Source organism: Podarcis erhardii (genome assembly GCF_964252035.2).
Source record: "Podarcis erhardii genome assembly, chromosome: 3".
NCBI classification, from domain to species: Eukaryota; Metazoa; Chordata; class Lepidosauria; order Squamata; family Lacertidae; genus Podarcis; species Podarcis erhardii.
The window spans coordinates 87,706,229-87,720,345 of record NC_138507.1 but is presented as its reverse complement, the minus strand read 5'-3'; the positions used below and the strand labels follow the sequence as shown (position 1 = coordinate 87,720,345).

General features: G+C 39.3%; 1 protein-coding gene across 1 annotated transcript in view; it reads left to right on the top strand.

The window, feature by feature from the left end:
- The window catches only part of KIF6 (kinesin family member 6), a 144,069-nt gene that overhangs the window by 39,812 nt on the left and 90,140 nt on the right, over positions 1-14,117 (top strand). The window contains exons 11-13 of the mRNA XM_081854155.1: positions 7,181-7,286; positions 9,360-9,483; positions 13,618-13,770. Coding sequence (XP_081710281.1) covers positions 7,181-7,286; positions 9,360-9,483; positions 13,618-13,770 — 383 coding nt within the window. The remainder of the gene's footprint in view (positions 1-7,180; positions 7,287-9,359; positions 9,484-13,617; positions 13,771-14,117) is intronic.

Here is a 14,117-nt window from a genome sequence, read left to right as displayed (position 1 = left end):
AAATCTATTGTATTGAGTTTAAACAACAACTTTCAGATTTTGAATTACTGCCCTTGGATGCTGTTGTCAGGCTTGCTTAATATGAAACTGATCTATAAATGTTCATTTAAACTGTTGTTTCTTGTTTAGTAATAGTTGCGAGCATCTGCGCACATTTGAAAAAAAAAAAAGTAGATTAAATAGCAACATGCATCCTCTCTAAAGGAGATAGTACTGTATACTTAGAGGCTTCTGTATTATAGGGTTTTTAACACTGGATTTAAATGGAATCTTTCTCCTTTTTATATTTTATGAGGAGCATGCCAGAAGTAAAGGGAGAGGCCTTTTTTTGTTTGGACAATGTTGGTATAAGTTCTTCCGCCAGATGAGCTCACTAACAACTTAACTTTGCCCAGAAAGTCAGGATTTCAAATCAAAACTGCTGTGTTCCATAGCACCCACGCTTCCAGAATCCATGCCAGTTGGAACTCTTTAAGGCACAGATTACAAGTGCTGTCTTAGCACTTTAGTTTATTAATATCTTTACCTTACTACTTTTATATTGTCAAACAGAATAGAAATAGTCCTACAAATTCATACAACAATGCATCTGCTTCCAGCATTGGGCTGTAAACCTAGTAGGTAATATGGTATCTGAAAATATGATTAGGAGGGTACATAACAGACTGATTTAAACATTATCTTTCTTTTATGTATCAAATTTACATCTTACCCTTTTTTCCTGCAAGGAGCTCAAGACAGCATATAGGATTTTTCGCCTTCTAGATTTTACCCTGAGAGAGATGAGACTGAGAGAGAATGACTGGCAGCAAGTCACCCAGTGAGATTTATGCCCGAATGGGGATTTTAACATGGATCTGGTCTAGCACTATGCTAGATTATTGCAGGGAGTTGGACTAGATGACCCTCAGGGTACCTTCCAGATCTATAGTTCTATGATTCACTGCTTACCATTTCATTTCTACCCCAATTCATGGGTTGCTTTTTGACCAGTAAGGTCCTAAATAGTCTCCAGTTAGGATATTTCAAGGACTCTCACAACCTGTTTATACCTATATGAATTCTTTGATCGCTATCCTATGGGTTAAGCCTCTCCACCCATCCCAGTGCCACAGTAGGGATACAAATTGTAGGCCCTCCTCTACATTTCCCACACCTTGCTTTTTCTATGGAATTGACATCTTTTGGGTACTCATTTTCTAGAGGTCATCTGGATTCCTGCTTTGCTCATGATCCCTTCCAGCTCTACACTTCTATAATTCTATGCAGTTCTTTCTAAACTGTCGATCCCAAGCTTTTCTGCACCCCTCCCATACCTTTAAATGGAACACTTCCTCTTTGCAGGTTCAGCCAGTTTTATTGCTTCATGTTGATAGAAGCTGGGGTGTGACTGAATAGTTTTCCCTTGAAAGGCCTTTCTGGAAAACACCCTGTGTCATTCCCCCCCCCCCCCCCCGTAATAGGGAGGAAGTGTTTACTTACTGCTTTCCTCTTGTTTTGTTCCTTTTATTTTTAAGATAGCCTGATTAATAATACTGTTTGCTACTCTAGATCGTAATAATTAAAAGATGAATGAATGATTCTTCCACCCACCACATAGGGAAAATAGCTGACATGCGGCAATTCCAAGAGTGTCTATTTAAGGAGAAATTATTCACTAATTCCACAGCTGGAATCAGTAGGAAGCAATAAAACAACTGAACTTGCATACAGTAACATTTATTTGAAGTGCCAGAGATCTTTGCTGAATGGAACTTTCACTGAAAATAGAAATTCTAAAAGGATAGGAAGGGGAAAGAGAGTGTTACTTAATATAGCGCTATATTTTAATGGAACCTTAGTTTTAATTCCACCTCCAACTAATTGCAGGAAAAGAATACTTCAGCACTCATGGTCTCATCAGTTATGGCACCACACATGTTGAACACACCTTTCCGAGAAAGATCTGCTTGGCTTCTGCCACATTACAAAGGTCTATCTCTTTTGTAGAATGTTCAGCAGAGGGCTTGCAGAATAATGACCAATTAAAACACAGATAGTTTTATCTGGTTCTGTTCTTTGTTAGTTGCTCATTGTTTAGGTATATTCTGACCTGCTTTTACTGCTTTAATGAGATTTGTTGACCACCTTGCAGATCTTTTTAATGATAGAATAGTGTAATATAAATATTTTTATAGCTAAGTAAATATGTACTATAAATAAACATTGAAATAAACTATATTTTCAGTTACAGGATAACATAAGAAATTAATTTTCTGATTCATGGCAAGAGAGTATTTGGTATCAAATCTTGCCGCTAATATATATTAGCACAACTCAAATGAGCTGAAAAATACTATGTGTAATGAAATAGTGGAACCATTTTTCATTCATATATATCTATATATATAACCCCAAATTTTGAACGTAGCTTCATTGTGTGCTTCCACAGAAGGTTTTCTTCGAATGGAAATTGTATCCTTTCTACACTATATGAAATCATTTTTCTTGGACATGTTAAAGAAAAGATGAACAGCATCTCTTGGTCGTTGACTGAAAATAGGATGTTCAGCCTCACCACTAAGATTGACACCTGTATACCTTCCAGTCTTTAATAGTTTATTATTGCACTAAATGTTACAATACATTTTGTTTGTTTGTTCGTTCATTCAGTCATTCATTTAAATAATGTATATACTCCTTAATACCAGGGTTTCTAAGCAGGGTGCAATAGAAATGCAGCATACATCATAAAAATTGTTACAATTATCTGTAAGATTATGGGACGCAGGTGGCACTGTGGTCTAAACCACAGAGCCTAGGGCTTGCCAATCAGAAGGTTGGCGGTTCGAATCCCCACGACGGGGTGAGCTCCCATTGCTCGGTCCCAGCTCCTGCCAACCTAGCAGTGCGAAAGCATGCCAAAAAGAGCAAGTAGATAAATAGGTACCGCTCCGGTGGGAAGGTAAACGGCATTTCCGTGCGCTGCTCTGGTTTACTAGAAGCAGCTTAGTCATGCTGGCCACATGACCTGGAAGCTGTCTACGGACAAATGTCGGCTCCCTTGGCCTGTAGAGCAAGATGAGCGTTCAACCCAGAGTCATTCACGACTGGACCTGTCAGGGGTACCTTTACCTTTTAACTGTAAGATTAAAAACACTCCAAATGCCTTCTGAAATTAGAAGAAATATATTTACTAAGGCAGCAGTATCTGATCTCAGCCAGCATGTAATTCCACAGAATTGGGTGCTCACTGGTGGAGGATACAAGCCATGCATCTGAACTGTGGGAGACCACAAACAACGGATTCCCACTATCAGGTGGTACTTACAATATCCTGGATTCAAGCTGTTTAGGGCATTGTTAATACAAGAACCTTAAACTTGGCTTAGTAGTATAAGGGTAGCCAATGGAAGTTTTTAAGCATCAGAGTTATGTTCCAGCAGCTATCTGTACCAACAGTCTTGCTGTAGAATATTTGAATGTTGACTTCCATTTGCCATGCTGGCTGGGGCTAATGGGAGTAATAATAACAATCATTTCCCCCCACTTCAGTACACAGTGGTTTATATGCAGGCATTTGCTTGGAAGTAATTTAAACATGTATTAAGAAAAAGGATATGCAGCTTTTGTTACTTGAAAATTTGGGACTCAGTGAGGGAGGAAATCAGGACCTGGGGCATTATACAATTATCTCATGTGGCTAAAAAGCATCCATTGGCCTCTGTTTTAAAAAATGTTTATACCACATAATGATTAGCATCTGTACAACTTTTAAACGCCAGAGACTCAGTGATGCACTTTATTGAAGTGGTTACCTAGAAATATAACTTGCTTAAATTAATACAGCATCTTTTTCATAAATAGGGTCCATCAACAGAGTTTTGTATTTTGGACACATCTGTCAGTCCCCTCTTATAACAATATTCCCCATTAGTCCTCCTTGCTGCATTGATTGTCATTTTGCTTGTAGAATGCTAAGGCGTTAATCAAATCAGTGCTGCTGTGAAGGCTCACTGTGTTCATTCTGCATACATTTCACTTCTCAACTGTAGAAGTCGCTTATACAGGTTAAACCACAGAGCCTAGGGCTTGTTGATCAAAAGGTCAGCGGTTCGAATCCCCGTGACGGGGTTAGCTCCCTTTGCTCGGTCCCTGCTCCTGAAAGCACATCAAAGTGCAAGTAGATAAATAGGTACCGCTCTGGCGGGAAGGTAAACGGCATTTTCGTGCGCTGCTCTGGTTCGCCAGAAGCTGCTTAGTTATGCTGGCCACATGACCCAGAAGCTGTACGCTGACTCCCTTGGCTAATAAAGCAAGATGAGCGCCGCAACCCCAGAGTCGTCCGCGACTGGACCTAATGGTCAGGGGTCCCTTTACCCTTTATTCTGCAATGATAAGCCGGTTGTGCTATCACTAAATTATTCCTGTTGTGAAGGCTCATTGCATACATATACTTGAATTATCACATACAGTACTTTTACACTCCCTTGCCATTTAACTCCAGTTTTAGGAATTTTTGTTTGAAGACCATGGCTGATCCTAGGGGATTCATTGTTCTTTAAGTGATCTTCACTTCTGCATGTGATATAATATTCCAGGGTCTGTTGTAAAAGACAAAAGCAGCTATAAATGAACCATAGTTTACAAATAAGGTCAAAGAGAGGGCTTCCAAAATTCCAAAAGTCTCTTCTCTTGTGTCTCATAGCCATGTGATCCTACATATTATTCGGAATTTTAAACATAACCTTCCTGCACTTTTAGAAAGCAATTACTAATTTAATGTTGGACGTCACTTAAGTTGATAGTTTTAAAAAATTGTTATTTGTTTTCAATGCACTATAAAAATAAGGAATGTTAAAAAGGATTGTTGAATACAGTTCTAGCGCACAATTTTAAATTAAAAAAATTAAACATTCAGTATCGTTTTACTTTCTAACACCTCATTATCTCAAGCTTTAATGTTGTAAAATTAGAATTTTATCCATGTTGGGTCATTAGATTGTTAATGTCTGCAAATTTAGCACTTCATTTTCTACCACTCAGAGTTGCAGAGTCCAATGTCCTGCTGCTTGATTTTTCACTAATAAAAGCTATTTGACTGCTTTAGTGCAGAAGTATTTATCCCAGAAGTATAGTATATGAAGTGCTACAGGTTAGAGGGAAAATTTCTACATATTTTTAAATATCTCTTGACAGGGGTATCCATTGCAAATGCATAAGAGGGTTAAAATGGAATTCAGAATACTAGACTACCTAGTCATGCTTTGCTGTTCATGTATGCTATTCTTAATCCTAATAATATTCTGGAGTTGACATTATTTGTAAGCAATTGCTAATTTATGGCTGTTAGTGTTTTTTTAATCACAGTCTAATGGTGTACTTTAGTGTGTACAACTGAGGAAATGATTCTGTTTCAACGTTAAATTACTATTCTTAATGTTTTCTAAATCATGTGCAAAAGCCAAATTTGGCCCTTGCCTGGCATGGACTTTCCCACACTAGGGAAAGTTTAATTTCCTGTCATTTCCATCAGTTCTGAACACATAAACTTTGGACTCAGCTATACAGCTGCAAATAAGTCATTTTAAGTGTATTGTAAAGTGCAGTATACAAATGTGAAACTAGATGGTGATAGTGAGCTATGGCAAATTCAATATATTTTTCAAAACTTTTTTTTAAAAAAACATTTTAACAGTGTTTTTTAATATGTGTGTTGATTCCACATTTAAAGTCAATGACATTCTTTAAAAAAAACAGCAGCAACAACAACAACATGTTGGTGCATAAGAAAAAAGCTGCAAAATTCACATTTGATTGGATACTTCTACTGGACTGTGCCCTTCATATACCAGGACTCCTATTCTCTTTGATGGGATGAAAGACCCCTGCATAGGGAAGGACATGTGGTACTGTGAATATCAGTGTCTCAGTATGGAAGGGAAAGATTTGCTCTCGGATTCTGTTTGTGCATGATAAGTTGAAACAGAATGGAAGTGAAGATTCACATTCACATTTGCATCCAGCTGCAAATGATTCTGTGTGGTGAGAGAGACAACAGTCACATTGCTTTCAATGGAACAAACATTCAAATACAAATCCCCATTCCTGCTCTGGTGCAATTAAGTCATGTACAAATACAGTGGTGCCCCACAAGACGAATGCCTCGCAAGACGGAAAACCCGCTAGACGAAAGGGTTTTCCGTTTTGGAGGTGCTTAGCAAAATGAATTTCCTATGGGCTTGCTTCACAAGACGAAAATGTCTTGCGAGTTCCTGCGGGTTTTTTTCCTCCCCCCCTTTTTCTAAGCCGCTAAGCCGCTTATCTGCTTATCCGCTAAGCCGCTAAAAGCCGCTAATAGCTCTAATAGCGCTAATCCGCTAAGCCGCCAATGGGCTTGCTTCGCAAGACGAAAAAACCGCTAGACGAAGAGACTCGCGGAACTGATTAATTTCGTCTTGCGAGGCACCACTGTACCATTCCTGAGGGTCACTAGAGCTGGCTGGGTGGAGGGCTTCCTTTTCTCTGGGGCCTCTCTGGGCACAATTGGGTTGCCAGAGTGCAATAATAATTCTTTTTTTCTTTTAAGTGTTAAAACATTAATTTCAATGTTGCTAACTATATCTAGTTGCTAAATGCAATCACTTCATTTTTCAAGAAATAATTGTTCTGAAAATAATGGGCTCAGTGATGGCATACAGGGTTGTTTCACCTAAATATAGTGACTGTGTTAACTTGCTAATCCTTGGCTTCCAGAAGAAGGTCAAAATTTGAAACGGTAAGGTTATGAAGATATTTTCCCCACTATTCTTCCAGAGGGTTGTAGTTCAGTTTTTGGTGATTGGGTGATACTCATCCATCTTTTACTTGATGTCAACCCTTTGAAATTAATGGAAGTGACTACGTTAGGTCCATGAATTTTAATAGGTCTGCTTCCAAAAAAAATTAGTGGACTAGTTGAGGTGACATTTAAAACAAAACAAAAAACTTACTGTAGCCAAAACCTTTTTTAAAAAAATTCAAAAACATTATTTTAAACATTATTTTAAAACAATATATCCGTTTGTGATACTGTATATTGGGAAACACCACTTGTGGTATATTGGAAACAAGCTTGCTCTCCGTCTGGTATGCCTATTTGCTTTTATCTTCTGAAGATTAAGTATATTTTCTGAAAGGTCGTATTTTCTCCTGAATTTAGGGTAGACGAACTGATTAAAAGTTTTTTGGAAGATATGGATCCTGAGAGCACATTGGAGTTGGGAGCTGATATGCGGAAGATCAAACACTCTTTCAACCATTTAAAGGTATGGTTCATTGGCTGCCATTTTCAGGGGTGAGGAAGCCTTCAACACAATAATAACACTCCATGTGTTTTCATTTACTAGGCATTCCAGGGAGAGAGGGAGAAGGAAATAAAAGCCCCAAATCAGAACTCCATAAAATGATACAACTGAAGCACTAAATACATTGTTCATTTCTCACAGGAGAAAATAAATTGCTTTTGGTATGCATATTGTAATCGAGAGAATCTGAGTTGTCTGGTTTGAATGTAATGTTCCTAGATTAATTAGTAAGCTTGGAATGAGAACTATGCTCATGCACTCCTTTTTCTCAAGCATCAGTTTTGGTCATGGATTCTTCAAATCAGAGTTTCCAAGGTGGGAGTACTGTGGTTTAATGTCTGTTTGCTAATGAGAATCTGAAACCATGGTTTAAAATGTGGTTTTTAAACAAACTATTATTCAAGTGTCAAAGCCAGTGGTTGGGGAGAAGTGGCTCCAGCTACCACTACAAGAGCTTCTGATGAATCAACTTGCACTTAGGGCAGAGATAAGAAGCAGAAACTGCAATTTCAACATAAACAGTAGTTCATCTTCATTTACTGCAAAAAAGTAGATAATTATTGTTTTAATAATTTTATACACTGTGTGAAGCCCACCTATATATCTTACATAAACAGACAAGCAAGCCATATTTTATTCAGCTGGGAACTATATATCCATCTTTACCTATATTTACCTATGGGTTAGCCAAACTTTCATTACTGAAGTATTCCAGAAATAAGAGTAAATAGTTATGCTTTATTAGCTAAATTAACATTGCTTCATTAATATTCCCTAAGAACTGTTGAGTATCCCTTTACTGCTAATTTTTACAAAATGTAAATGCACCAGTGTGCCTGCTCATATACTGTTTTCAGTATAGACAGAGTGAAGATAAAGGGAGAAGGGTAGCGTTATTAAGGGAGTACCAAGGATGGAATAAAGGAAGGCTTACTGAAAGAAGCTGTGGTGGTCCAGGAAATGGAGACAGATCCCCCCCCCATTGTATTTGACTTAGCACGAAAGCTAAGGGGGAGACAGCATCACACTAATATGACCATCCCATCAGCGCAAGCATTTCTGCTTACCAGACAGAACGGTCTTCTTGTCCTCACCACTAAATTCTGGGGGTTCTTTCAACCCTCCTGAGCAGAATTGGAAAGGTAGATGGGTGTTGCGTAGATCGAGGAGCAAGCTTCTACTAGCACCACAACTTGGTTGAATATGGCCTAAAGATTCTGTTAGTGCAAAGATTTCTCCTTGCACAACACAGTATGTTCTCTTTCTCTTTTGGTGCACCCATAAATCTGTTTTGTGATTCCTCCAGTCCTCCAGAGCAGATTTGTGGGCTGCGTGTGAGGGAGGGGGAAATTCAGTTGCGCTAGCAGTATTTCTTGTCTGCACTGAACTATTTTGTTGAATATTGCCCTTTGATAGATTGGAATTGATGAGAGAGGTAGTTTGAGAAGAGAGTGTAGATAATATAGTTAAAGAAAGTCATTTGGGGCTTTGGTCTTCCACCAGTGGATCTGGATACACTACTGACCTTGAGGAGAAGTTGTGTTAGAAACACTACCATGTGATAAAAAAAATTAAGAATTGGATCCCAAAAGGCAAGTTCTAGTCCTGAAAAATATGTGAGATTGCTGATTTAGGACAAGACATTAAGATGTATGTAGAGAAATGGGGTCAGTGGCAAAAGAAATTGTGTATAAATGCAAAGCAGGGAATAAACTGAGATGAGAAAACAGATGCTACTAGAAAGAGAGGTTTAAATGTAAGGATGAGAAATGGCATTTTTTAGAGGAAAGCACAGAGAGAGCAGAAGGCTGGAAAAGGGTGACATCAGATAAAAGTGATGAAAGTAACAGTTGCATTCAAAATTGATTGAAGTGGAATGAGAAGACAGGCAAGAGGGCCATTGCAGTGGTCAGCAGCAGTAGCATTTGTCTTTTACCTAGGCTAAATAAGTTGGTGCAATTTGCTTCTGATGGAGGTAGGTCAACAGAATGTCAAAACTAAAGAACTGACAATTGCTTTTGTTCCATTTAATAGAGATTGGTTAATAATGCAAAGTTACCTAACAACCATCTGCTTGCATCAGACACTAATAATTCAATTGGCTATGAAGAGTTGAAGAAGTTGAAGGATCTTCTGCAGCAACGAGACAATGAAATCAGTATCCTTGTCAACGAAACTGAGATAGTCACCAGTCTTCAAGTAAAATGGCCACTAATTTTACATGTCAATTCAAAAATGCAATGTGACTAAAGTGTGTGTGTGTGTGTGAGAGAGAGAGAGAGAGAGAGAGAGAGAGCACGCTGAGGTGTTGACCTGGCTTTCCATAGTGGACTACTCACACCTAAGCATCCTAGCTAGGGAAAAGGCTGATACAGGTTCCCCCTGAAGTTGCCCAATGTTTCCATGACAAGCAGCACTGGACAATAACCTCCCTTAATTTAAGATAGAACTTCATCTCCCCACCATCACCACCATTCCACCTGCCACAGAGATGAGGCAGCTCTGCCTGTCTCTCTTCCTCTGACCAGAGGTGTGTTTTGCAGGTACAGTGGTGCCCCGCAAGACGAACGCCTTGCAAGACGGAAAACCCGCTAGACGAAATGTCTTGCGAGTTCCTGCGGGTTTTTCCCCCTTCCCCCCCCTTTTCCTAAGCCGCTAAGCCTCTGATCAGCTGATCCGCTGATAAGCCGCTTATCAGCAGATCCGCTAAAAGCCGCTAAACTGCTAATAGCGCTAATCCGCTAAGCTGTCAATGGGCTTGCTTCATAAGACGAAAAAACCGCTATACCAAGAGCCTCACGGAACGGATTAATTTCGTCTTGCGAGGCACCACTGTATAGGTAATATGCTTGGGAACAGAGATAAATCCCAATCCCTGTAAGAGGTGAGCATTCTCCTTTACTATGCTTGGCTATCTCAGGGACAGTCCACCTATCCACCTTATATTATTGCAATTATCCTTGTTCATTTTTCTCGCAGGCACCCTGATTGTGGAGGATTTCTATAGCCCTTTGTCATACCCTTCCTCCACCACTGCCATATAATATGGCTCAAAGAGGAGAATCCATTTGGTACCACCCGTTGGGGGTAGTACATGCGGGCAGTGCCACTCACTGACCCCATCAGGATGGTATATAGCTTCCCTCCCCGGCACCAATTCAAATCAGGCTGGTTTGGAGAGTCTCCTGAACATCTGCAGCCACTCAGGCAGATGGTCTACATCCTTAGTGGGGCCTAGTCCTGATGTTGAATGCCTCTCAGAGCAACAGCCTCTTAGAGACAGCTGCTTCTACAAGGGGACAGAGGGCCTGATGTTAGCCTGTACCGTTCCCTACTCACCACCTCCTCCTCCTGCTCCTGCTGCTGATGCCTTCAGTTGGGCTGAGTGGCAATCTAGCCACTATTTCCATTCCACCTGCACTCTCACAGTGGCAGGGGACTCAAGAGTATGCATGTCCTCACCAGAATGGGGGAGAAGCTGGGAGAGACTGACAGCTATTTGTTCCTGTCCCATAAACTCCCCCTCACACAGGTAATGCTACAGGTCAGGGGAGCCTCTTTCTGAAAGGAGACACATTGGTATTTCAGCTGGGTTAGACATAATGTTTGTATTTCATTGTCTGAGTGAGTTCTTCAACTAAATTCCATAACAAATGTTTGCTACACCTTTTTTACCAGACTCCAAGGTTTACTCTTATTGCCTGCTCTGAAGCAGGCTGGTTTAATCTCCTGGATGTAAAAGCTTTAGTGTGTTGCTTAGTCCTGACCTAGATCCAGGTTTCTGGGAACCTTATGTGAAGCACTTTCTTAAAAATGATAATAATGGAAAATAGCAATGCTATATAAAGCACTATTTATTGCCATTCAAAAAGTTGAATTTCCTGTAATTGTTATTTTTAGTCAAATGAAATGTTGCTGAACTGTGGATTTAGAGTAAATGTAAATTTTTATTAAACCTAAGATTCAATATATATAAAATTTAGCTTTTGAAATAGTGCTGTGCATTCTATAAATTCATAGTAAATATATACATAGCTGTAGTTTTAGTAAGGTATAGAAAATATAATTACTGTATTCTAGTTTTTGGTTATTTGAAAGAACTGCAGGCAGATAACAGCATTTTATTTTTGAACTGGGGCAAAAAAAACTATTCTGGGTTAAAATCAGATCTGGCTAAAAAGTCCATTTATATAACATGAACCACATTTTATATGATGTTGTTTAATATTTAGATATGTTTTACAGTCAGAAGAATCACTGCATGGTTAAGCTGGATAGGTCAAACTGTATCCCACCACTGTAAAACCTGAATATAATAAATGTTATTAAAATATTGAAGAGTTGTCAAAACTGAAATTTGGCATGGTATATCTACATGGCATGACACGCTCTGATTAATTTTCAGACTGATGCATTGAGGAATTGCTGAGATAATGTGTTTAAAATATTTTACCTTTGTGCCCCTCCCTCCATTTGTGACCATTCTTTGCCCTGGCATAACATATCACCAAGTTTTTTCTTGACTTCTTTTAACACTCTTCCTGTTCTGGCTAAAATCTATTTTGTCTTTATGGAGATTTTTTCCTTTTAAATCAGCTTTCCACCTGGCTGCCAGCCAACAGCAGAAGCAATGGTGGTACCATAGGGTTATTCTCTCAGCTCTGCTGAGAGACCAGCTTCATGGATAGCTCATTTTGTAGAGCATGAGTCTCTGAATCTAAGGGTTGTTGGTTTGAGCCCCATGTTGGGCAAAAGATAGGTTGGACTAGATAATGCTTGTGGTCCTTTCCAGCTCTATGACTCTATGATTCCTCCTCTCCCTTCGTTGTTTCCATTCAAGCTCATCATTTTACAAGCTTCATAACTTGAACTGGCATTTCAGTTTTTCATGGTTCTCTTACTTCCCCATCCCACTTTTCCTTTTGTGTACAATCTTTTAGATTGTAAGTGTGTAGACATGGACTGTCTTGTTTGTTAGTGATACTATGTAAGCTGCTCCATGAGTCTCTTAGGCTGAAGTGCAGAGTAAATTGGCTGAAGAAGAAAACAATGGAAAAGTAAAAGGTATCCTAGTTGTACCTTACTTTCCAATGAGGATTGGGACTGGTGGTAGTGAGTGAAACTTATTTGATTTTTGGAGGGGGGCTTAGTCAATTTAAATTGATTTAAGGTAGTCTGGGGGCTTTTTAACAAGTTTCTTATTTTTAAAGTACTTTAAAGGTAAAGCCTCTGAGAGGCTAGGAAGTGTTCCTGCCATACACTTCTTAACACAGCCAGAAGAATGTCCTGGAAATGATGCAGTGGGGGTCCACCTCCCCCCCAACCCCCAACCCCCCAAAACATTCTGTTGGTTGAAAGTTCAGATCAGCCATGGTCAATAAGTTAAGTTCCCTATTAAGCAAACAATTTATGTTGCAGCTTAGACTGACCATATTGCAGTGCATGGTCAGTCTAAGCCACTTCCTTCAACAATGACTGTCAGAAGCCTGAGAAGGAAGTTGTGGCTGCCAAGTAAGGTGGAGAAGTGTTTTGTGCATAAGCGTGGGATTTGTGAGGTTTTGCAAGTGTGTTAAGGCCTTTATCTATCTGTGTTTGGAGGGTTTGCAGGGTTCTGGGCAGCTGGTTCCAACACTGTTCAACTGTGGTTTGTGTCAAACCAACCATAGTTAATGTTAACCAGTTTGTCACTTCAGACTGCAGTTATGTAGAAGTGAAAACTTCTGTATAGGAGGGGGAGAAGGGAGAGAGAAGTACACAAAGGCTTGCCTAGGCTAATTCATGCCACACTAAACTGTGCTTTCACATAACATCCGAATGCAATTTGTGTGAGTCTTTAGAATTTATTTGCTAGCTATTTGATGCAGAGATTATGCCTGGTGCTTTGGCTTGCAGTTTCTGTGCTTTTTGGTATATATGAGTCACTTTGTTAGTGGCTTAACACTTCTCTTGAATATTTGAACTTCTGTATGATGGTATATTTTGTGCATGCTATACAACTTGGAATATGTTTAGCATATATACCCTGGACATGGCTAGCCTGTTGGGGACTTAGATATGATTCTGGTGTAGCTCTGTAAGCTGCCTGGGTGGGATTCCATCTGGGAACCATATGTAAAGCTCTGTGTGCTCTTTGAAAGGTGAGCAGGGTATATGTTGAAATAAATAAAAGTAAAAGATAAAATAAATAATGCTTTTTGCTTTTAATATATAATCAACAGACCTCTTATTCTAAGAAGAGTGTTTATGGTTGTCTCAAATTTGCTTCAGAAATTTTCCTTAAAATGAACTTTAGATATTTTAGTAAATATGTTAAAGAAGGAAAAAAAGAAAGCCCAAGATGCTCTTCTCCAACTCAGTGCTTCTCCCAAGGAGATCGCAACCTCAGAAAGTGAGATGTTTTCTGTCACTTTGGAAAGTAGATCCAGTTTACTTCACAGGAACACAGGTTAGTGGCTTCAGACTATTCTCCAGTGTTTAATTACTATGTGCCATCCCTTGAGGTGCTGTACTTACGTGTAGAATATAATAAAGGCTGACTGTAGTATTTCTGCATCATGTCTCTACTCTTTTGCTTCTACTTCATATATGCAGAAAGGTTTGTTTGTCCAGCCAATTAAGTGTCATAAGTAGCTTTTACTCGGTGGAAAATGTGATTAAGAAATGGCTATCAAGTCCTGGAACAGTGCCTGGATTAATTAATAGTCTGGAGAGCCAATAAACTGAAACAGGCAGATGCCCTGTGTTTGAGCGGTTTCTGAGTCTAGGAAATTGGTCAGTTGCCTGTTCTGGATG